The 25,918-nt window shown below is 42.1% G+C and overlaps 1 protein-coding gene across 1 annotated transcript in view; it reads left to right on the forward strand.

Moving 5' to 3' along the window:
* Positions 1 to 1,450: 1,450 nt before the first annotated feature.
* ANK2 (ankyrin 2) overlaps positions 1,451 to 25,918 on the forward strand; it is a 372,599-nt gene continuing 348,131 nt past the window's right edge. The window contains exon 1 of the mRNA XM_042796632.1: positions 1,451 to 1,833. Coding sequence (XP_042652566.1) covers positions 1,762 to 1,833 — 72 coding nt within the window. The 5' untranslated portion in view covers positions 1,451 to 1,761. The remainder of the gene's footprint in view (positions 1,834 to 25,918) is intronic.

Here is a 25,918-nt window from a genome sequence, read left to right on the forward strand (position 1 = left end):
ATTTGGTTATTTGTGGTTCTGACTATGTTCCGTGCTGTCGCCTGTGCAGCGCCTTTGTGCCTAGCAAGATGTGATGATAACCTGAAACAAGTTTCCATTCAAAGGCAGGTTTTCTTCTCCCTCCATCCTGGGGTCAGCACCAGCAGTGTGCTGCTGCAGCAGGGCCGGGAGGTCCCTCGGGGCAGCTGGCAAACAGCCCTCTGAGAAACATCAGCCTGCAGCTGGATGCGGCTGACCACCCAGCAGCCAAAGTGTCAGCAAGGAAGGGACGCGGGGGTATGAAGCTGGAGATGGGGCTAAAGGTATTGGCTAAATCCCGGCGCAAACGAGACTTCAGTGGTTTTCAAACGAATTAGCTGGTAGGAGTAAATTTAGCATCTCCCAAATGCAGTAGAAATCATGGTGATTTGTGAGTCTGGTTTTAGCCGATAGCACTCGGAAGTGGGAGGGCTGCTGAGATTACACAAACTGGAGCAGACTCTCGAGCCTGGGGCATGGCAGGAGTCTCAGTTTTGCAGAGGAATGCCTTTGATAAACAGTTTTCCTACACCTTGTAGTAAAGAACAAAACTATTTTTGGACAGAAACTTGCGCGAAGCAGCAAATTTCTTCTCTGCTGAATAAGGGGGTCACTTTTTTTGATAGGCTAGCAGGCAGGTCGCTATATAACTAGACAGGTATTTTGGTGAGGACTTGTGACATGGTGCCACGCTTAAATGTAAGTGAGTTCAGGTTTCCTTGGCGTAGCGAGATCCCGGGGCCAAAATCTGGTGGTAAATGGGTAGAATTACCTGGTGGAACTTCTTGCCTCAGGATAGAATGGATTCATTGTAACTCGACAGTTTCAGATTGTCTTTCCGACGTGTATATTGTATCTCCACCCGCTGTTTTGGGGTTTGCTCTAGGAGTCACTGGGGGAAAATTGTATTCCCAGAAATTCCTGTCTTGTGCAGGAGATCACTCTCTGATTATAGGGTCCCTCGTGCCCTTAAAATACCTGAATGTAGGCAGCAGGGAGTAATTCTTCCCCCTTCGTGTTCCACCCAGATAAAGGCTAAAAGGTGTTGAGCATTCTAAAATCCTGTGTGCCTTTCTGCGCAGTCAGACGGTGGAGGATTGGCACAATCGCGTCTGAAAACAGCCGCATTTTTCTAAACCCCTAAACCACAGTTTTACTCTGTATTTTGAAACTCGGAGCTGAAGGGGAAGGTGTAGTAAGACGCCGTCCTTTAAAACAAAGCCCCCGTGGGTTCAGCCCGCTGCCCGGGGATGCCCGGGCTGTGGCCACTCGCGGGTGTGGGGGGGTGGGTGGCGGTGGGAGGGTTGTGGGCAGCTGTGAAGGGCGGGGGTGTCGGGGGGAGCGTGGGTGCGAGGACGAGGCGGGTCCTTCCCGCCCCGCCCGCTCGCCGGCAGCCGCGGAGCTGTCCGGGAGCTCACCGCCCCCCCCCCCCCCGCTTTTCTCCCCCCCACGTTCCGCGCCCCTCCGCGCCCGCGGCTCCCCCGCACACGCACGCACACCCACCCACCCGCGCAGGGGGCCGGGCGTGCGGCCGCGCTGCAGCAGAGCCCCGGCAGCGGCACCGCCGCCGCGGGAAGGTCACCCCCCACCCCCCTCCCCACACACACATACACCCACACCCCACCGCCTTCCCGGGTGGGTGCCGGGCCGTGGGGCCCCGGCATGGTGGCGGCCGCGGGACGCCGCCGGCCGCGGGGCTGAGGAGCGGCGGGCGCCGGCGGGAAGGAGCGGCGGGGCGAGAAGATGGCTGCCCCCGCGCCCCCCGCGCCGGGAGGCGGGCCCTCGCCCCCCGCCGGCCCGCCGCGCCTTCGCCAGGTGGGTGCGACACGCGTGTCCGCGCCCCGCGTGGGGCCGCGCCTGCGCGGGCGGCAGGTGCGGCGGTGGGGGTGGGGGGTGTGTGTGTGGGGGGGGAAGGGGGGTCGTGTGGTGGAACCCGCCGGGGAGGGACCACCCAACCCCCCACCACCACCACCACGGGAGGGCAATGGGGCTCGGGGGGAGCCAACGGGCCTGCTGCGTGGGGAGTCCCGCCCGCGGGGAGTGGGGAGCCCCGTTGGATGGGGAGTGGGGAGGGGCGGAAAGACTGGGACCCGAGTGGCCCCACAGTACAGCGGCAGCGATAGGCGGGTGCTTTTCTATTCTGCTCGTCGTTCAATAATAATAATGATACTATTATTAATAATCAAGTAAAATAACAAAAAAAAAAAAAACCAACCCACCCACCTCCCCCGAGATTGTTTCAGGCAGCGCAGGTGCAGCCCCACGCAGAGGGGAAAGCGCGGGCACAGCTTCACGCGGCTGTGAGCCACGGTGGCGCGGCGCGATGCGGTTTTGTGGTGCGTGGCTGCCGTAGCCGAGCGTGTCGAGAGGCGCAGGTGAAATCTTAATTAACGTGATGCAGCGCTTTTCAAGCGGCTGCTCCCGCTGTTGCTGTATGCGACGCTTTTCTGCTTGCCTCTGTCCCCTCGAGAGCAAGAGCGCTCTGGTTTGCGGCGGCGGCTGCATTAATTTCTTTTTGGAACGGTGAAGCTGGTTGCGGGAGTGGTTTGAGGTTGGCTACCTGGCTGGGCTGGCGTGGATGGGGAGCGCTGCGGCTGAGCTGCTGGGGGTTCTGGGGGGGGGGTTCGTGCCACGAGCGCTTTGGGTCTCCTAAAAACAGGAGAGGCACAAATGGAGGGACACGGTGCTGGCGTGTTCAGTTTGCTCGTTCCTGCTAAGGCTGTAGCGTTACTGTGGTAAGATTAATAAAGAAAAAAGCTGTTGCAAAGAAGGATTCCCAATGAGTAATCAGATTAGTATGGTGTGTATGTACTCAAACAGCCCAAATATAAATCCCATCCTGCTCCTTTTTTTTTTTTTTCATTTTCGCTGAGAAGCTGGCGGTACTGTTGACGAGGAAACCTCAGGGGTCTGCAGTCGGGACAGGCATGTGAAAGTTTGGAGGAGTATCTAAACTTGTCAAGCCCCTTACGCGCTGGAAGTTTGTGCCGGGTAACTTAAGCAAAAGGGCCTTTGTGTGGGTTTGGTTCTGACCCCGGCTGGAAATGCCACAAGAACAGCCGCCCTGCTCACCCCCACGTATTTTGGCACTTCCTGTTCCCTTCCCCGCTGGAAACTGGAAGGAAAAAGAGCGTTTGATTTTTAGTAGCTAAGTTTGGGTTTAGGAGGGAGAAAAACGGGTAGGGATCTTTCCAGGTTATCTGTCCTCGGTGCAATCGGCAATACCAGCAGGACAGATGGAGGGTGTCGGGGAGGGAAAAGAAGCTCCAGGTAGTAAAGGAAAGGCCTGGTGATGAAGATCCCAGGCACCAGGGAATCCTCCCGAAGCCTGGCTTCTGTTTGTGTATAACTTACTCCGCATGCTTACTGGAACCAGACAGACAGCGTCCTGCCAAGAAGCGGCCAAGAGCCTCAGTGACAGCTCCCTTCCTACGATGACCCTGCTCGTTCCAAACCTCCTCAGCCGCGTGGGAAAGACGAGGCTGCCAGTTATTTATTTTTAATAGCAAGCAATTATTGCCGTTCATAGTGCTTAATAACAAGTGGTTGCCACTAGCCGCCAATGGAGTCGAAGGGACGGGAAGCCCTGCTGGACCAACAAGCTGATTTCAGCTCGGTAATTCTAAATGTGGGGATAATTTGCTTTATGGAGAAAGTAATAGAGCAGCCCCCACCCCGTAATGAAGTACACCGCTGAGGAAGGACGCAGCACGTCCAGCGGCAAACCCAGACCGCTGCGTTGCGTGGAGCGTTCTCACAGGGTTATTCAATTTACAGGAGATAAAACAAAAATGTAATATCCTGAATTAGTATGTGGAAGTCACTCATGGAAAAAATTGACTATTACAGCTGTTTTACTGTCTTCCTATGCATTTTGTTCACTCTATATTTAGAAGTCTTTTTAATTGTGTTTAGAATGAAATCACTCATCAAGCATGTTTCCGAACTATGGCTGTGGTAGAGTCTAGTATTTATTTGAATTTTTGCTGTCCTTCGACAAGGTGACCTTCACAGGAATTTAAAAATCCATGAATAAATGCACAAAGCCATTCAAGACCGAGGTAAAGAACACAGCAACGGCTGAAGTCAATCAGTTTTTCTGTAAATCACTACCAGCCTCCCACTTCACCAAGTATCTCTTTCATCCTTAGGAGGGAAGGAGAGTAGACTTGGGAGAGTACAAAACAAAAGGGAAGTGAACACATCTGCTCGAATCCATTGTATTGACTGTTTTGTTATCACAGTGCACTTATCGCAATACTCCTTAATGAAAACTGAAATCAGCAACATACAGAATTCCTACTACACGGGGGCATCTCAGAGGTCCTTGAGGCTAAGTCCTGTCTTGCAGCTTGCTAGCAAAAGGCACTGAAGAAGCTGTTTGAACTGAAGTTATATTAGTGGAATTTTTACAATTTCTTTTAGTTAATTTAAGAGATCTTTGAATCTGTCCTTCATGTCAAATATGTGTTTGGGGGCATTTGCAGAACTGAGGCCATTATTTGCATCTGTTAGCTGTGAACCTGTTTTGGCAAGAACTGTATTTTACTTTCAACACCTGAGTTGTACCATTTAAGTTGTGCTTAAGGTACACTTTGCAGGGTCAACTACTGCAGTCAGTACTAGTGAAATTTGTTACATGAAGCGTAAGGTACCAAACAAAAAGCCAAGCTATTGTAAATGACACCATTGGAGACCATCATGTTTGGAATAGGATGGATGTTGTTTCTCTCATTAGTAGTCACATGAGTTATTTCCACTTTTTTTCCCTTCTAGTTGTCAAGGCTGTAGTTCTCTTGTCAAAAGAATATTTAAACACTTATTCTCATATTAAGAAATGCAACCATGTTAATAAAATTCACAAACCAAATACTGTCTTGCATCAGAACACTTGATCTGTAGAAAGAACAAGGCAACAAAAATAGTATCGAAGGGAGAGGCCAGGATGCTGGGCTGATGTTGCGACATGGGCCCAGGATTAAATGAAGCCTTTTATGGATCTCCCGTTGTCTGTTTGGCAGGCGAGTCCCTTCTTCCAGCCTCTGTGGATGCTATTCCAGTGTTTGAGCTCTACACGTGCAGCAGGGTCTACTACACCAACTGCCCTCCTCAGCCACCACGAGTGTATCTGCAAGGTGCATTGCCGCTTCTGATGACCCTCAGCACTGTAAATCAAGCTGGCTTCAGAGGAAAGGAATCAGGTTACTGTATTAGGACCTGACTGGTGGATTAAAAGTTGTTCAGAGTAAGAAAGAAATGACTGAAGGTACAAAAGGGTAGAGACCACATTAGGGTTCAATTCTGTCTGGTCCTTTGAACAACCGGAAGATTTCAATGAGGAATCCTGTTTAATTTGGTGGTGTGATTTTATGTGACTGCGTTTCTGTGAGTAAAATAAAGGAAAGAGGGATAAAATCCCCTCTTACTAACTGTTCCCTAGGAAATACGTTCAATCCATTGAAAATGCAAGCTGCCTAACTCATTAGCAGGAAGAACGTACAATAATAATTGTACTGTTTATGGGGCCACATAAAATTAAGGTTGTTCAGTGCTTTGGGCTTGAGCTGTGTTTATGTCTAGTTAAATAGAAACAGACCAGCAATACTAAAACTTGTGAATACTGTCTTAGACAATACTAGTTTTATGATTTAGTGAAGAATCTGAAGAACACATTTACTAGAAGAGACGGAATATCCTCTCACTAATGTTGTAGAAGCTTTGAAGGGCTGAATTATATCTGGTGACTTTCCTGCATTCTAAAGAGAAAAGTGAAAATTAAACCGAAGTACAGATATCTGAATATATCGTACTGTGCAAGCAGTTCAGCATACAGATAGCTTAGACATGACAACTTGTTGGCTATAGAAATAGTCAATGGTAGAGCTAGGCAAGAAATAGTTTTTCAGTTTTGTGAAGGCATTAGGTGCTCTGGAGTTTTGCTGCATTACACTAGGACAAATCTTGCAATATTTTTTAAGGAAATAAAGAGAAAGATCCATAAACAGGTGTTGCTTATCTTTCCTGGGTTGCGAGACACGTGGCTGTGAACACCCTTTCTGCTTTGTTTGGAGCAAAAGACTGAGACTGGGATTCCCACATCACTGACTCTCAGACTGTTCTGGGGTTCTTCTTTGAAAGCCAGTTCACCTGTTGTAAGTGTCCCACTCAGTGTTATCTGCCATGGTGCTTAGGTACTGCTATTCTCCTGCGCCTCTGAGCAGGCATGAATGAATCGGTGATCTTAATCTGTTATCTGACATGAAAAGAAAGCGTGCAGGAGAGTCGGAGAGTCTTCTACTGTGATTGAGCTGATCATTGAGCAATGTACAGCAGTCGCACGATAATTTTCCTGATGGCATGCCATTATTGATTCCCCTGAAATCCCTTCCTTCTGCCTAATTCTCATTTGGTAAAAGACCTTTCTGTATAAATGATGCCTGGAACTGGACGTCCTCCTTTTCCTAGTCAAGACTTTTTTTTTTTTTTAAATACATTCAAAAGGATGTAAAGGGTTCTGGGGTGCAAAACTCATGGCTTGGAGTGAAAACCAAAACTGGAGAGAGAGCACCCACCATGGTGCTCAGAAGAAGAGTGCTGGTGTGGATGTGGGAAGATGCAGAATAAGGCTCCTGTCATTCTGTTTCTCCAGAGATGTTTCTGTGGCAAAACTGTCCTGTATTGCAAGAGAGTGAGCATGAGTACTTAAGAGAGTGAAATACGAGTCCTTCAGATTTTACACGATACCTCATTACTAACAGAGCCAAAGTCTCCACAAGCAGTTGGGATCGCTGGGAATAAGAAGTATGTCTGGCTTGGTGTATCGTGCCAAATGTGACTCTTGGATGCAATAGCAATTCATCTCTATGCCCAAATGATACAATTTCTCAGCCTGCCAGATTACATGATTACACTCTAACAGATGTGGTCTAATCGGTATGAGGTCTGCACCTAGGGCTTGACAAAAATCTTCGATTGGTGTGTGGGACTGCAAGAACTTTTCTTCTTTTCTTTTCTCAGGAATTTCTCAGGATTCGGTCTCTTACTGTTTTATACTTTTATCCTGTAAAAGAGGAGAAAACAAACCCTCCTAAAGGCTTATATGCCACTGCAGTGTTAAGAGGTCATCTTCTGGACCATTCACATCACTGACTGTTCATATGCTACCGGTGTGCTTTGGTGCTGCCTTTTCTAGCCCACTGCTCTTTATGCCACTCCCCAGGCTTTTCCTACTGCAGGATGTTCTTTGTCCCCCACTACCAGTTGGTGGGATGTGAGGATATTTGAAGCTTCTCTTCCATGGGTGGTTTAGACTGATGCCCCTCCTAGCCCACCCTTGCAGTGCCTTTGCTTTGGACGGTATGTTGTTTGCCTTCACCTCTTTGCTGGTGTGGATTCTAGTTCCGTAATTTCAAAAATTAGTTTGGTTTGCGTTCCCCATTTTCAAGGTCTCTTTGAACTTTAATTTGATTCAAGCTTATTTTTAATTTTACCTTCTGCTAGTACGAAGGATTAGAAGTAATTTGTTCAAAACTAGAATGACTTGAAAATCAGCATAGTGAAGTACTCGTTTAGGCGTCAGCACCGAGTAAAGAGAACGTCTATCAAAATGAACATTTCTATTTCACTGAACCACATATGCTCTGTCAAAGGGAAAAAGGTGCTGGAAAATGTCTTCTTGATGATTTGAAATGGTGAAACATAATGCATAATGAACCTGTTGCATAACAGATGTAGGCTAATGTAGAAAAAGTAATTACAGTTAGAGCATAAATTACTACATATATCTAGATTACATATGAAAATTGCTATGCTACGGTGTTATTTAGGTTGCAAAATCAAGCACTTAGTAGTTACAAACTAATAGAATTAAGGACTGTACAATTTTAGTTCTCTCCCCTTCTGTGTCTGTCCTTTACACTGGATTGGATTGGCCTCTGGAAAAAATGCTTAAGTGATCATATAATTAGAAACTGAATCACAATATATGATAACACACTGTAGGATAAGAAACATACTATTGCCACACTGCCAAATTTTTTTTTAGGGCCACAATCAAGAAAGGGAAATAGTAATTTTGGAAAACCTGCTTCCCAGCCAAACATGAAGGGAATTTGCAAGCAGAGATTGAAGGTACAGCTCTGGCTCCAGGTCTTTACCCCGGCAAAGTTCTCCTATCACCCGGGGCCTGGGCTGGACTTCATGAAGTCCAGCCATCTAATCCCTGGAAGAGTGTATATATAAGGGAGGTGAAATCTTCTAAAATGCTTGCTTTCTGTCGCATTCAGCAAGGGAATCACAAATGCCTACAGGAGGGAGAGGTACATTGCAATGGATCGCACGTGAAGCACGTGAGGGAGTATGGATGGGAAGAACAACCAAACTAGTTGCTGGTGCTGTGTAAAGCTAATGTTTGGTATAGAGAAAGCCTAAGAGGGATACTTTCTATAAATAAGCAAATGCAACCTTGGCTAGAAGGTTAGGCCACCACTTAGGAGTTCAGCTCAGTATTTATAAACAATCTTGGAGCAGGCAATAGAGATACTGGAGCTTTTTTTAAAAGTAGCAAAAATTCTCCATAATAAAAATCTGATATGTGCAAAATTACAGCCAATCCTTGGTATTCAATCCTGTTTCCATGACATACAGTAACTGAAATGTAGAGCGTGAGAGAACGCATGACCGTGGGTTGGTTGCATTTAGTCAAAGGAGCTCTCTAAAATCTTGAAAATGAGCAGATGCTTTTGATCACACAGGAGATTCTGAAACGAGGGAACTATGGTGAATTGTCCCCATTTACGCAGAAAATTTGTGTGAAGATTTACCATTGTCATGAAAACCATTTAGTTTGAGCTAGCCTGCTGTGGAGGGGAGAAATTAAAGTTTTAAAATCCATTAATGTTCCAGCTGGGGCTTTTCTTGGTTTGTAGGAAAATGCGGAAAAGCAAAAAAAGGGAAAAAATAAAGTGAGTTGCAGGGCTTTGGCTGTCAGTGAGCCTTAAATATGTTCCCAGACTAAGCTGATTTAGTAAATACTGTCAGCTGCCCTGATGTATGTGTAATATTGAAGTATCTAAACCAGGTGGAAAGGAAAATAGATAAAGTGTCCCTCAAATATTATGACTTATGCTTGGAGCGTATAAAACCAGAAGTTAATGATTTTATCAGTATCAAAGGAACAGCATTTCCTCATAGAGGCCTTCCCTGGGTAGCCCCAAAAATAAACCCTGCAGGAGGCTGTTTGTTGCTGAGCTGTTTTACAGTTTTACCCTGGAAAGCAAAACCCACTGAAACCCAGCCAGGCTGCTGCCAAAATGCAGGAGGTGTCCCTAGAGGTTGATGTGCTCAGGGAGGCCCAATTGTGGGCAGACAGCCCTCAGGGATTGCTGAGCCTCCCTCCACTCCACCAAAAATCAATACGTTGAAAATAAAGATTATTCTCTCACTCGTACAGGTATGCATTTGCGGTTGGCTTGGGTCTTTAGGGATGTGGAGTGGGACTAGCTAGTAACCACGCAGAAGGATAGCTGGCTGTGAGGGGCGTCATCCCTCCTGAAGTCTCAAGGGAAAGATTTCCTTCCACTCCTCGCTCTTTTATCACCTTTCAGTCGTCCTGGCCCGGCTCGGCCCCTCACAGCTGCTAGCAGAGCTTCTCCAGCCCAGGAGCCTGCTCAAGGGTAATTACAGCCAGCTGGTGCTAATTGTGAAGCAGGTCCTGTAACTCACCTGATCACCTCACGCAGCAGTCCTGTAGAAAGTACTAGAAGCCGGAGGAAGCCTCACCTCAGTGAGGCTGTTGCCTTCTTGTGGGCAGGGGAGAGGTTTGTCCTAGCTGGCTTGATGGGCGATGATCATAGAGGTAATGGTTTAGTTATTTACTTTAAATGCTTGAGAGACAGGGCTTGAAATAAGGATTGTAGTTTGGTACTGACTTCTGTGTCAGTTTTAGGTTTACTATGTTTCTCATGCTCTGTGGCTGTTACAAAGTTTATTTGCATGCTTTTGAATTTGTATGTGTATATTGTATGAAAAGGGTGTTTGGGAGAGGCTTGTTTTTTGGTGATTTTCTTTTTTGCCTTTTTGTTGGTGGCTTCTTTTCTGGTGGAGTGGGAGGGCTGTGTTTTGATGGTGGTTTTTGGGGGGGTGGGGGCCCTGGGGTTTTGGTTTTTCTTCTTTTTTTTTCTCTTGGGGTATTCTCTCCATTACAAGATCTGTACATGACTGAATTAGCAAGAGCTGATTTGTGGCTGTAGGTGATAAGTTTTTTGTTCAGGGAGCCTTTGGGGATGCCGCTTGCCCCAGGGGCTGGTTGTGTTGTCCCTCAAATGGAGTTTGCTACCCGGTGTGCAAAATCCAATCTTGCACATAGAGCCGAGATACCAATTTCTTCCGCGTTTGTGCAAAGATGGGTGCTAGGGGGTAGTTCCACAAAGCTAGGACACCACACAGAAGAACTGCAAGGTGTCATACGCTTCAAGCTACATGACTGCATGTTTACTACGATGACTCTTGGTTAGTTGCTTATCACTTCTATTGCTCGTTGGATAGTAACATGCCTTGTCTTGATTTGAAGTTACAGTGAGTTTTAATTTCTCTTGTGGAAGCTCAGTGGGTGAGGGTCTTTATTTGGGCAGAGGTCTTTGAAGAGGTGGGTGTGTTGTTTGTTTTTTTTTACTGTTATAATAAGGATACTTCCTCCGAAGGACACTCTAATTTCAAACTAAACTGATTCACAGTAAATAATTTTTAACCATCCTTCATGTTCCAGGATGTTTCTCTTCTTCCAGGGCAGTAGCTGCTGACTAGAAGTTCTTGATTAATTATTGTTGACCGTTTAAAAAACAAAAATATGTTCTATTTGTCCTTGTATTCTACGGGAACCATTTGTGCTGACTACAGCTGGATTGAGGAGCATAGAACCTTATGGGCTGTGGGGCGGCCCGCCGTTATTCCTCTGGTTGTGGTGCACTGGTGATGGGAATGGGAACAAATACAACAGCGTGCTTTGGAAGAAGCAGCTACTGTATGCAACCATGTCCAAGAGGATTTGCTTCTTAAATTTGCTGTTGAAGAACTAGTGCTTGCTAGCAGTAAGTAAAAAAACCTAACAACCAATGAAAAACCCCTCAAAAACCTCAACATGAGCTTTGTGAGCCTTTCAGTGCTAAATACTAATCACCACATATGCGTTGTGGAAATACAAGTCTCTTAATATTTGTAGCTTTGTTGCCTCCCCAGGTTAGATCTTTGTAAGGGAATAGTAATGTTTGCTGTGAAACACTGAAACAGTTGTGGTGAATGTGCTGTATCTATTTAAGTTTTATTATGTGTCCCGTGACATTATGAAGTATTTATTTTGAGTTTTTCTTTCTACAGGGTCTTTAGCTTTATATTAAGGTGATGGGCTGTGTCACGTTGCCTCAGAAACCCTCATTAAGGTACTTTCCACAGGTGTGTGTGTCCCTGAGAGCATCTCAGGATGGGTGAGGGCTGTGTGGAGCTGCTGGTATTTGTGCCTTGGTGAGTGCTGGGCATGCCTTGTCATGGCGAGGCTACTTGAGCCTCTTTGGGCTGTCTTCCTCCAAGGAACTGGAACAGCTCCACCTGAATAGGTCAGCATACTGTGGTGTTATCATGCGACGCTGTAATATATCGCTGCGTGTGATATGATGGTGTGGTGTGATAAGTGAAAAGGCTGATGCTATAGCAACAGAGAAGTAATTTTGTCATCTGAGCTTACACTCAGGTGTCAGTCTCGAGCTACAGTCACTGGGAATATGCCCCTTCAGTGGTAAATAAGCTTCTGCTGGTGATCAGAGAATTTAGCTGGGCCTCCTCTCCTCCTGCTGGTGTGTGTTTGTGTTGAGATAAATCTCTTCTAAGTTTATAAACAATAACTGGTAAATGGGCTTTGGAAGTCTAGTTAATTGTCAGTAATGAACTGACTAAAGGAGTGGGGAAAGTACTTGACTAAACACAGTATGTTCTGTTCTGATGGCTGTTCTTTTTCTTAAGTGCCTGATTGTCCTTACAGAGATGGTGAGTAAGCTGGGAATTTAGAAACAACTGTCATATATAGCAGGATGTAGACTTAAAGATGGAACCGTATTTTGCACTCTTTATTTACATTCCTAAAAAAAAAAAAAAAAATTAAGTGAAGGGGCAGGGAGTGAGCTAGAAACTGTTGTTCATTACCCTGTGGAGGCTTATGAACTTGGGTGGGGAAAACAGGCTCTATTCAGAATCTGTTGATCTGTTGTTGATGCACAGAGATTTTTAGAGCAATGCAAGCGGGTGTCTGGCTGAAACAACTTGATAAAATTTCTGTCAGAAAGCTTTAGAGCTGAAAGCTGTGACTTCTTCGTGAAATGTGTCAGGAGTAATAATGTACAGAAAATGGGTTAAAAGTGCAGTGCTGCAGACTTTCAGAACTGAGAATGCATTGAGGTGAAATTCTTCTTTCAGTTTAGCAAAAATTATTTATTTTCTGATGTATTATAACTATGTAATGCAGAGTGCCTGATGTCCTGATGTTGTTCTAATAATTGACTGAACATGTAAATGAGGCTAGTGGTTGCTAAACCCTCAATGGACAGACAGCAGCAGTGGTATTGCAGTTTTGCTAATGAGATTATGTCAGTAATGTCAGAGTTGTGTTTCGCTCTCCTCCTGCTCAGAACACAAAATTACGTCCCTGAGAGCTGAAGTGTTTGTGAGAGTCCTTTTGGGGAATACTGTTTAAACACATGCTTTCTGCAAGTTGTCTAATAATACCCTAGAACAGTATCTCTCTTCTCTCATTCTGTGCCATAACTGCTGGTATTGACCATGTGCAACTGGTCTCTGTTTTCAGATTGAACAGAATTAAAGATCTGGTCAAGTTGTACATCACACTTGAGATTCCCATCATGAAGAAAAATAAATGGACTGCATTGAGCTGTGGGACTGCATGGTACTTGCAGCACAATTATTTGTTGTTTCTGCATGTATGGCTTGTTTTTGTTTTTTTTTGGTGGTTGTTTTGGCTGTCTAGTTTTGAAGTACTTTGATTTATCTGCAGAACTTTATTGGTTCTATAAAGTATGAAGAGTACAGTATGTAATGGGGCAGTTACTTGAGACTTCCTCTGTTAAAGGAATCTTTGTTTATGCAAGAAAGATTCATTCATCACACACACTCCCCTCCAAACATTTTGGAAAAGTGTTTGTTTTGTTAAGTCTTTGTGTTCAGTTCTATTGGTGTATATAAAATGACAGCTACAGGAGATTAAGTTGCTTAACTGCTTTCAGAGGTTCTCTTTCAGTGATGTTTTGACCATTGATAACCAACACGAGTTTCCACAAGTTAGGTGTGATCTTTGGCATTAAAGTTATGCTCGCTGAAAACTGGTAAGAAGCTGTATGAAATGCATCCCTCTGTTAATTTGAGCTTTACTTATAAATTGCTTTATTTATTAAGATAAGCTGGGTGTGTTAAGACGATGTATCTGGGGTAGGAAGAGGAGTACAGCCGAGGGGCCGCTGTCCTCTTGCGGAGCTTAGCAATCTCCTTCCATGGAAGTGACTGGTTCCTGTGTGCTGAGCTGCTAGTGCTAAGGTCCAAGCTGGTAATGTCATAACTGTCATCCTGTTATTGCTTTTAATATTTGTACTTCTTTAGGCATCCCGTGTTGCTGAAATCCTTGCATCAGGTATTACGCGCACTGTTGTTTATTTTAAATGTGTTAAAGATCATGAATTAAAAACGATAGATGTATTTCACAGCAGACTAAACTGGAGAAGCATTTGATCCCTGTAGTGCTTGCTCTTTGCAAGGCGAGTTGAACATAAGCATGAGTATATTCATACGAGTGGCATGACTTCATGTGGAGTGTGTATGTGAGGCACAGGTTCACATGAAGAAATCGTGAGAGGTCTTGACACAAGTTGGATGTCCTGTCCCATGAGGTTAAAGTTCTGCAATGTTTCCAAACATCTGATGGATGGGAATGTATTTCAAGCAGTCAAACTGTCTGGATTCAAACTAGTGAAACTGTGCTGTAAATACCCTTCTCATTTATGTTGGCTGTGAAGTACTGTTTTATGAGCTCTCAAAAGAATGAGGGTGTCCAGACTTAATCTTCTCCTACAGTCTTTCTAAATGTCACTGTGGTGTTTTTTTTTTTTTTTCTTAAAGTGGAAAACCAAAACAAAACAAAAAAACAAAAAAACCCAACCAAACAAACAAACAAAAAAAAAAAAAACAAAAAACAACTCCCTAGATTACCTATCTATATCTGTATGTTCAGCAAATATCAAACTGAGGGCAATTCCCATTTTATTACTCCAATGCACAAGTAGAAATAGCATGCACGGAAAATCTTTGGTTTAAAACAGAATAGTATGAACACCCTCTCCCCAAAAATGCACCCACCACATCTGCAACTCCAAGAAGAGAAATTAAATTTTGCAATTAATTCTTCACTAGGGTGTTTTGTATATGATCTAAGCTATTAACTTGCTGTTGGATCACATGACCAGAACTCTTCTGAAATATCCTTTGTATGCTAGTTTAGTGTGCTACAGCTACATGAATCCTTGGAGACACTTTTGTTTATTATTTTGTCTTTCTAAAATCTAGCTTTCCCTCCTCCTCCTGGTGTGGAATGACTGCCAATACTTGATCATCTGTGACCCTCAGCTGCTGCTGCTCTCAGGAATGTGTGTTTTGTTCCAGTGGCGTTGGATGACTGAGGCTGCGGTTCCCTCTGATGTGTGTTGTGTGAGGACGTGTGGGTGGTTCAGGGGCTGGCAGGGAAAGGGGCAAGACTTTGTTATGAGTAGAATTCTCTCGTGACTGCGCAAGACCTTTCTGGGAACCTGAACTTGCTCAAGCTGGGTGCTCATATCCTGGCCTTGATTCAAGATGATATTTTAGTTCTTGCTGAGAGCAGCAGCTGGTCAGTGCACAGAAGCCAAAGCCTGTTGGTTCACCCATGATAGGAGGCAGGGGTGTTGCGTGCTGCATGTACGTCTCTTGTAGCACTGTAAACTTGGAGAGCTTTTAGATGCAGGTCCTGTTGCTAATAATTTAGCCTTAGATTTCCTGCAAACAGCTTCTTGTATCTGAACCTGCCATTTAATGAGACTATGTCTGAGAATTATTTCTGTAGCAGTCAGATTGAACTGGAAATGCTCTACCTTGAATCATTGCTGGGTTCATTGTTGTCTTGGTCTGTGTTCTCTGCTGTCTCCTGATTGCTTGTTTAACCTTGTTAAATCCCAGCCAATTTTAGGACTCTTTAATATGGACACTGTTGGAGTATACCTGAAAACCAGGAAATAGTGCTGACACCCCTCCTCCTCCTGGTCTGTATTTTTCTAACTTTGACCCCATACCAGGGAGCAGGAGCACAGATGATTTTTCAAGTGACAATAATTGATGGAAAGATGCTATTGCAGTCCTATTTTTAAACAACACCCCTGCCCCCATTGCCCCCAAGTGAGTATGTGTCAGCGCAGCTTTCTTCAGATGTTACTGAGAGCAAGAACGGGCTGTTCCTGAGGACCGTAAAATTGGTAATAGACTCTCCCCATGCTGGTCAAAATCTTGCATGAGCAAAGTGCAGTTCCAAGGCTGAAAGTTTTGGAATAGCCTGTTTGAGTTGCCAGATCAAATTTTCTTGTGTATCTGTTTGCAAACAGCCATATGATCTTAGGAGGGTCCTTAGAGCAAGAGCCCACACTCCTGCTGTTAGCACTCGTCGTCTTACTCATGTTACAGGAATATTAAGCTGTTATGTGTGTTATCACACCATTAAAGGGGAAAAGTTATGTTCAGCAAACCTTTGCTTTATATTAATCATCTCAGTGCATCACTTGCTGAAACAAAGGAAAAAATGAAACAACAAGCTTGAATTTCAGTAATTCTATTATGGTAATTATGAAGTTCTAAGGATGCAATTGGAGAAAATTATTTATTTGTTAAAACAGGACAAGAGTAACAGAGGATCTTAAGTTTCTGTGTCACTAAAATGCAAAAAGGAGAAGCCTTATAGTTCTCATAATGAGGGTGGGGTAAGCCAGACCAAGTCATGAGCAGGAAGAGTTAGGTATAAATATTTAGAAACAGAAGTACCTCTGCAAAACTGTTGTTGGCTCCAGTGGCTTCTAATTCCTCTGAAGTTTGTTCAGCTCAAAGAAAATCTATGTTTAGTAAAGCAAATGTGTATGAAAAATCTATATAAAAGTGAGGAGATGATGACATGGACTCTGATATTAAGATCGAAGATGCTTTATTAATCATAAAGCTGCATTTTTATCCCCCTAAAAAGCTGTCCACTCCCCCAGCATAAGTGCTTATTGGTTAACATTTGATTGGTCATTACCCTCTGTCCATAATACACCAGACAACTCATTGGCTACAAGTTAGTTACTGCTATCCTAAGCCTATTGGTTAATTAAATCTTACAAGTGCAAGCACAACATCTTATACACTTTCAGCTCAAGGCAGAAAACTTTCCGCTGTTTAAATGGCCAGATGTTTTCCGTTAACTGTAGCCTGGCATGTTTTCTTCAGACAAAGCTCAGCATCCTTATCTTGTTTTTCTGTATTCCTGTTTGCTGCTCCCAAGGCTTCTGGCCGACCAAGGTCAAGATGTCCTCATCATTCACTAGCTGTACAGCACTCTCAGTTCTTCTTCCCAGCCGTCCTGCTACATAAAAGCATCTTGTCTGACATGTTTTGAATGTATTCTTAAGATTTGGTAAGTTGATGGGCAGACACTGTAGAAAATTGATTGATATTCTTTTTATAATATGAAATTAGTTACTCAGCATGGGGTAAAGAGTGATAACCTCTTATCACCCAGACTCATACTGCTTTTAAGAGATAATTTATTTGCTAAGGCCCCCTCGCTGTCTGGACTTGACTCTGCAGCTTTCCCATCACCTTTTCAGGTGACATCCAGATGTACCAGTGGATACAAAAGCAAAAGAAATCCCCGTCAAGGTTTTACATTATTGGCTGCACTTGATAAATCTGGCGTCTCCTTTGTTTGTAATGGTATTTTAAAAAATAACAGATTACCTGAAAGGCTACTCACTATACAAAATAGGAGTGAGGTGCAAACATTTGCATGGACAAGTGTGGTGGGTGGGGATGGTAGAAAACTCCCGTTATCTGTAACGTGACCTGACGCAACCTTCACTGCAACTAAAAGTAGTTTGGTATTTTCTGTACCTGTCAGTCCGTTTGTTACTGTGCTCATTTCTGAGGGGTGCATCTAAACCTAGACCTCACATATATGAAAGGTAGTTGGCTTGCCTTCTATTACAGACACTAATGACACATAACAGAGTAGGACAGTGAGAAGTATTGCCACATCTTGAGAACACCTTCCCCCCACCCCTCCCTTCTTCCCGGGCTCAGCTCTGCTCCCGATATCTCCAATGTGTAGCCATAGTACAGCAGACACATTTCCTCTCAACAACAGTTTCCCCTGAAAGTATGCCTGTATAGCATCTGTGATTTTTTTCCTTGTTTTCTTTTCATCAAAGTTTTGCAGAGTTATTGTAGAGATTCATTTCAGTCAGAAAATTGCTGAGCAACAGCATCATGGGGCTTTTTGGAGACTAATAATAGAATGTCCTGATGACTCTGATGAATGCTAATTATGATCTATCAATGTGAAATACTAGCAATGCCATGTACTGTAAAAAAAAAAAAAAAAAAAAAATCTCCAAGTCAGCTTTCCAGCTTCCTACAATGCTATTGCTATGAAATACCCTGAAAGATAAAATAATTATCTATCTAGTCCTGCTGATCTTTAATGAGGAATTGAGGGATTTGGTAGTCTTAGTTTCAGCTACGGCTAAAAATCCCCTATTAGTCTGTGTTGCTTCTGAAAAAGTCACAAAATCAGCATTCACTTAAGGGCTGCAAATTTCAGGTCTGTATAAAGAATATGTTATTAATCCTTTTTAGTTAAGGTCTACTTGTGGAATACACTGCCAATGGTTATTTAGAATGAGAGTTGTGAGCTTATGTTGCAAAACACATCTTGGTGTAAACTGAATCTATGTGAGGGGTTGGAGAGGTAATAGTATATCAATACTCATTTTATTTTGAGTTTTAATTCAGCTGGATTTCAAATGGAATTTCTAAGGCTTGTACATACATGCAACCTGAAGAATTAATTTCTCAATGCATAGAATGGCTCATTGTTGCAGAGTACGTACTGTCTTTGTTAAACAATTCTCAAGATGAATTATTTTGTAATAATAAATGTTCTGAAGCTGGCTACTTAAAACAGTGGCTCAGCTGTAGAGTATGTGCTATTGTTAAAAAGACTGTATCAAGTTTTTTTTCAAAAGAGCATAACAATTTTTGTTGAAAGATAGATGGTTTACTTGATGTGTTTTCTTTTACTTTGATAACATTTTTAAAGATCTAATAGAACGCGTATATACTAAAGACTTTATACTGAATGAAGAAATTGCAAACCCTCTAGACTTGTTTTTCAAGTGAAGTGTCTAGCATAGCACAAAATGATACACTTGGAAGAAAAAAATTGGAAAATACTGTCTTAAGGTACATTGTACATTTCATATTGTAGAAAGTTGAAAGGAATAGTGCAGGAAAAGAAAATATTGTGACATCAAATTAAAAATTTCTTAGTGTAGATAGGTGGTTTCTTGAATCTTTGTTTTAAACTCTCAATATCTGTAGTTGTCATAATGACTGTAGTTGTCATAAAATAATCCTGACCTAAATGCAATTACAAAGATAGATGTGTTTTCAGAAAAGCACTTTGATCCAGGAATGAGAAATTAAATCTTCTCATTTAGAGATGACACAAATATGTATTTTTGGTCCCTGTTTGTAGGAAGATGGAATTATGTATGTCAGAAGGCTTACCATGGTAACATAGATTAAGATAGCTCAGCCATTGACTTTTTTATACTTAAGATCCAGTGGAAGCCACGGAATAACTATACAAGGTGATGTTTCTATTGCATTTTTAATTATGCTAATGCCTATAAAATTAATTCAAAGCCCATTTAATGTATAATTGAAATAATAATTTTATGCCATTTGAGTATCAAATTTAGAACTCAAATATGCATGTAGAAATTGGTATGCATTTGGAGAAATATTTCTCTTCCAATACACAAGTAGTGAATAAGTGTTTGCACAGGGCATTTTCTGTCAGTTATATATGCCTCCTGCAGATGGAAAACCTGTACAAACCTAACTGGGGGTATAATGTAGCCCCTGATTACAATTAAATGTCTCTGTTGAGGATTTTACTCTGCCAAAATTGAAAACAGTCTTGCATCTGTATGTATATTACTTATATTAAACCTGTTATTGGACTGAAGACTTTTCCCCTTCCACTGTGAGGCTGTAAAACTGATGTGAAAATTTTACACTGGTGATGAGAACAGTTGGAAAGAAGGAATCAGGAAAGGTGGGAATTTTGTCTCCTCTTTTCTTAAGCCTAAATGAAATGTTGCGGACCCCAGGTGAGGTTAATTTTTGTCTTGGTTTAGGCAGGTTGAGTGTGTTAAGCTTTTTATTTCTCTGTATTGCCCACAACAGATGATACAGCAATTGTAACTTCCTAAAGAGCAGATCAGCATCTATGTTAATTCTTAAAGTATTCTAAGAAGTTCTTTTCAATTTTTTGAGATGAGGTGTCATCAGTCACAATTCCCTGCCTGATGAAAACTCATGGTTTTCCTCCTTGGAGAAGGAACATTCAGTAATCCTGTTTTACCTGACAACTGGTGTGTTTAGCTGGCATCAAACTGCTGCTCCAAAGAGAACAGTGAGCTAGGTGTCAAAACCAGCTCTGAAGCATGGTAGAGAGCAGCAGCTCATCTGCTACCCCAAATGCAAGCTCCACAGGTTGTGTTGTTTTGGTTCTCTTAGTTTTAAAATTCCAGCAATGAAAAACCAATTGCTGGTTACTCCGAGAAGAAGAAGAAAAAAAGAAAACCAAAACTATTAAAAAAAATTAAAAGGAAATACAGGCTTGGTGTTGCTACAAGAACCTTCTGTTTGACTGTCTTGCCAGACAAAAATACTGCTGAAAACTGGTTACTGATGTACGTGATTTGACAAGCCAAATACTTCTCTTCTGATTCCAGATTTGCATTATTGGGATTACTCATGAGGAATTTGGACACCATTAGACATGGGAAATGGCTGTGTTTACCCAGATGCATGAACTTTAGAAGAGAAGTCATATAGCTCAACTAGCCAAATACTTGAACAGTGTACACATTTTGGATGTCCTGTATCTAAATGTGTTTGTGTATAATATACTGTCTGCTGTGCTTTCCTCAGGTTTTTAACTCCCCTTGCAAAAGAAGGACTATAGTTGAACAGCTCTGTTTCATGAAGAACCATCTAGGCACGTGTGTAAGATTGCCTTCTTCATGTAGTTGGGCAGTCTCTGAAGAGATGACTCAATAGAAAAAAAAAAAACCAAAACCAAAACAAAACAACCCACTGTGCTCACATATTGAGTTGCAGAATTATTACACTTGGTTGTAGGTGCTTTTTAATTTGATTAGTTTTGTATTTTCTAAGCTTTTCCATATATTTGGTATCCCTATGGGAAGAGGAGTCTTTGTTTACTGTAGCATTGCCAGAGCCAGCAAAGGTTGAACCTATTAAAGCTGTATGAGAAGACCCCTGAGATAATGAGATCTTGAAATCGGTGGCATGTTCTTCACTGTTCTTTCTTAATCTTGTGAAAGGTTGAATTTGCAGCTGTTGGAGACTAGATCTTGATTTCGCAGGTCTCTGCAAAAACTTGTCAGGTAGTCTGCTGTTTTCTCACACTAAGCAAAATTGCTATAGCTGAGGTAAGAATATAGCTTTTATTTTCCAACATCTGCATCTTGACTGTGTTGTTTCCCGAGCGCATCAGTTTGTATCCTTTGTGCCTCTGGAAGTTGCCTTGGTATATTTATCAACAGTTTGCAGATGTAGTTGTATTGGTAGCATGGTTAACTTTTCCATGTGTCACTTGAGATGGAAGTGTAAGATGAAAAAAAATTGAGCTTTTCATCTTGGTGTCATATGCATTAATAAATATCTGAGATACAGGAATAGTTTTAAACTAGCAATTTATAGTTTTATAATAAGACTAAGGGAAAACTAAATATGCAGCTTCCAAAAAGTCAATAGCACCATTTTCATATTGGTTGCCCTGCTGGAGCATTGCTTGTTCTACAGCTTTTGTGTATTTGCTAGACGTAACTGTGCTGTTTGCTATATTGCTTGATGAATACAGAAATTGAACATTCAGATATTCTTAAAAATTAAATTAGACAGTGATTGAGAATTTGGGTGGTAAGTCCCAAGCAATAATTACTTTGAATGTCTTGATCTACCCCCACAGAAGAAGAAACAAACAAAATGCTTGGCTGAATGGCTCAGCTCTTCAGCTTCACGTTTTTGAGTGACTGTGGTTGTCTATTAGTTCTATTTACCACATATGTTAGGACAGTGTTAGAGGTTGCTATGTAAATGTGTCCAGAGGATATACTTTCTTTAACTGAAGATACTTACAGTAATGATCTTGTTTTCTTGGATGTGCCTGTCTGGCTTTTTTTTTTTTTTTTTTTTTTGTCAATAGGCCGTCTCTTAAATGGTTTATCCAATAAATCAAAACAATTCTTGAAAAAATGCACTTGAGCTGTAGGCCATGCCTCCATCCATGCTTCCCCTCTATTAGTTAGAATATGAACAGATAATCTGATCCAAGCATATTCATTCTGAAATGTTCAATGTTGTGAAAGATTAAATATAAAGTATATGACGGGGAATTTTTATCATCTAGTAAAGATTGTTGAGAGGATGGAGCATATCTGTAACTCTTGACCTTAGTCTAATGGGAATCTATGGGAACAAGAGTCTCTAGACACACTGTGGGAAGCGGTTTACTTGGAGTTTTTTCTTTTAGCCACCTAAGAACTTTCCAGAAAGTGTTTTTCCCATACAGATTCTCTTAAGGCTTGAGAGATGAATTCATGTTGCGGCTTGAATGAATTCAAATAATTCAGGCAGGTCCTAGAGCAATTCTGGTGGCTGCAAACTGTGCATTATTTCTTCTTCTCATTTCCTTCTAATCTTTAGCTTAAGCTTGTCCTACTATACATCCAACTGACAAATAGATGGTTCAGAGCAAGTCAGAATTGTGAAGAAGTTATGAATTGCTAGCACTTGTTTATTTCCTTAATGTAAATAGCATGTGTGTTCAATCTTTGCTGTTGCTTAATATAGATTTTCTGGCTGGGAATACAAAAGTAAAATAAATCAGATGTGTGAAATGTCTGCTGATACAGAAAGCATTTTCCCAGGGATGTGTGCAGCTGGCTCTGACTACTTGCCCTTCCTGCCAGGTTCCTACACTGATGAGCTCTGAACCTCTCCATGACTTCAGCCACAGTGCTTTATGCTTTACCTTTGAGCTTGTGTAAATCCAGCAGCCACCTTGAGTCTTGGTGGCGTATTTGGTGGGCCTTTCAGAGACACTCAAGTGCATTTGCTCCTACAGTGCACTGTGTGTGTTCTCACTGCTTCATTGCAGTCCCTTGAACAATTACAGCCTTGACAGTAAGTGCAATGGAGAGGGAAAATCTGAGATTTATTGTGGAGTCTCAGTTTCTGTTTTCCCAAAACAGGAGCTTTCTTTTAGTGGTATTCAGCAAGTTCCCTTTCTCACAGGAACTGTGCCAGAAGATGGCATTGCTGTACACAGAGCACTCATCTCCATTGCAACAAGTCATTAAGAGGAGTAGAAAAACTGCTGCTTCAAAGTCCATTAGACTAAGTCAGACTGACAGGAAATGAATTTGCCTTAGTATCACACGTCAAGGACAGTTCCATTAAAATATATAATGTGCTGAGGAGGGTTTTTTTTGTTTAATTGTTGCTGTTTAACAAGAAGCTTGTGTTTAAAAGTACAGATTAATCTGTAGGTTGAGGGGGTGTATCTCAACACTGAGAACTCTTTTTTTTTTTTTTTTTTAAATGGAAATAGAAGATCATATCCTCCCCTTGCTCACAGCACCTCCTGCCAGCATTTTACTCTTTGGCTTCAGGATCTGTTCATTTTCCTCAAAACACTTTTTCCCAACTATTCCTTAGGTGCAGTGGAAAAAGTATTCTGGCAGTCTGGTTTTGCTATGGTCTATGTTCCAGGGCAAGTAGCATTTGGCACATGCCAAAGGCTTTTGCAGTGAGTTTAATCCCAGCAGATAGCAAGAGGCCCTTTGGGGTAGGTGAAAGACTGATAAAAAGTTGTACTCTATTAGCAGAAATGTGATTTTTCCAACTTTGTACTTCATAGCAAATTGTTAAGAGAGTGAGCACTGTAGCTTCGATTTCCACAGTCTAGGATAAATTGATGTGATAACAGACTATAGCCTTTTTTGGGGAAAAAAAAAATAATATCGTAAATTTTGCTGGGTGTTGTGGAGTAGATCCAGTCTGTGTGTTTGTAAGGGTTACAGTGTAGTCAGCTCTGGACATGTTGATGGAAGGGACCTGCTGTGGTTCCGGCTCCCTGGGGAATTGTTAGGTTGGTTTGAAAGCTGCCTGTTCCCATCATGAACTTTCGAATATCTTTAGGTTGGCTCATGCTGATGGCTGAACTGTAGGAGTCACCTACTTCAATTATATTCCAAACACTAAACAGAGATGCACATAAATTTAATTAGGAAGACATCATGCTGGAAATTAACTTCCTTTTGCCTATACCGTAAATGAAGTTAGATTCCCTTACCAGGAAGGCTTTCAGGGGGGTGGCAAGGGAAGGCAAACAACAGGGAAGAAAAATGCGAAGAGTAGCGAACAAGTCTTTCAAGTTACCCTTTCTTCATTTCTTCACTTGTTAATTTGGCCGTATTATGTTTTGTGATTCTCTTCTCTTCAAAACCACCAGGTTTTGGAAGAGAAAGTTAAGGACATCCATGCTGTGCTTTTTCTTGGTTTTTCCCGTTATCTGATGAAAATGGCTTTGTAGGATTTGGTTTGGAGTTGTTGATGGATAGGTAAGGTAGGGACAGAATTTGGACCACGAAACATGATTTTTTTTTTTTTTTTTTTTTTTTTTTTTTTTTTTGAGTGGGCCAGGACCCAAATGGGTGGCTAGATGTCATCTTGATCTTTCTATAGGTAGAGACTCCCCTGGGAGGAATATAGATCTGCTTCTCATAAGAAACTTCTGATCAATCCCTTTAGTAGCAGTTCCTTCTTAGAAGGATCTCTGGGCTTGCTGTTGCAGTTACCTTCATGAAATAACTGTCGCGGAGAATGGAACTTAAAACCCAAATGAACAAACTTGCCTTTGAAGTACCCAAGGCTCTGATCTACAGGAATTCAAAGCTGTTATGTAGACATGGGCTAATGTGCATTTGGCAAGTGCTTTTCACAGTCTGGCTTGCTCTGCCAGGAAGGTGAAAATTGTCCCTCCTTTAGTGGTTTAGGAGATGGCACAGAAGGACTTTTCTCAGAGTTGGCCTTCGTTAGCTTAATTCTGAAGTGATTAATGTTGGAGAGAAGTGTTTTGCTTTGCTCTAGCAGTCTGTTACTATGCAGAAGAAAACTCTTATGGTGAAACCCTCAAAGTGTTCATTAGCAGGAGAAAACTGTTCCTTGTTCTGCTGGTTGGTGACCAGTTATTTTGGCCACTTCTTTTTGTTTATTGTAATGTAAGAAAAACTTTAACTCCATGATGGAAAAGACATTCTAAAGTTCAATGGATGTGAGTGTCCTTCTCGAAACACAGCTTTGGGTAGTAAGCAGTTGGTTTATTTTTTTGGTTGTGTTTTGGTTGTTGGTTTTTTTTTTTTGTTGTTTTTTTTTTTTTTTTTAATTTAGTACTGATCTGAGTCACAAGTTATCAGCCCCAAAAGCAGTCTGCAGCTTCAGGTCAGTGACATGTTCCTTTCTGCCCATGGCAAGGCATCTGGGACTGAGGGAGACTGGACTGCTCAAATGTCAGAAAAAGAAACATGGAAGAATACCTTTAATTAGTGAAATGGCTTGCTCCCCCCACCCCCTATCCTTTTTGGAGTCCCAAGGTATGTGTATACACATGTATTTACTTACAACCCCCCCACCCCCCCTAATTCTGACCTTGCTCCAGCATTTCTTTTACATTTGGGATTTGTTCCTGTTTCATTCTGGAATGAGTTAGATTTGAAAGGGGTGCAGCATTATGCTGAACTCTTTATGTACTCAGAGCTAAAAGCATTATCGATTTCATTTGCTATGAATGAAACAACTTAGATGGATCTGGAAAATGAGAGAAGGAGGAATAGGGAAAAACAAATGAATGTTTCATGCCACATATTTCAATGCAGCAATTTCCTAGCTTGCTTTATTCCTGGCTTCCTTTGTATTATACTTAGTGTATGTTTTGTGCTGCAGGATTCAAAATAGCCTGCCTCATCAGGCTGCACAGAAAATACTGCCACTTGCTTTGATCTCAGAATGGAGTTGTAGGTCACTTCAGTCATTTTGTCAGTGGTGTGGAAGCATAACAATTTAGAGGGGAAAAAAGCACAGAAAGAGATCTGATAAAAAAAAAATAAAATTCCAGCATAACTGTCTTAACTTCAACTACAGTTTTAATGGGAGGAGTATTGACAACTGTTAAAGCTTTCTCAGAATCATTTCCAGATAGAGCTGACCAGAGCTAATGTGTACAGCATCACAGAATAGTTTATTTCTCTTTTTGCACTTTTTTGTACTTGCTCTCTTTAACCCTTGCTCAACTTCTGATTTTAATAGCACATCAAAGTTTATCTTCTGTTACTTCTTGATGTGTGAGTTAATATTTTCTTACTAAAATTATCAAACCTAATGTGGCTGATACAGTTCAGGCTTCAGGATTCATGTG

This window comes from Tyto alba, unplaced genomic scaffold, assembly GCF_018691265.1.
Source record: "Tyto alba isolate M040663 unplaced genomic scaffold, T.alba_DEE_v4.0 Super-Scaffold_23, whole genome shotgun sequence".
Taxonomy (NCBI): Eukaryota; Metazoa; Chordata; class Aves; order Strigiformes; family Tytonidae; genus Tyto; species Tyto alba.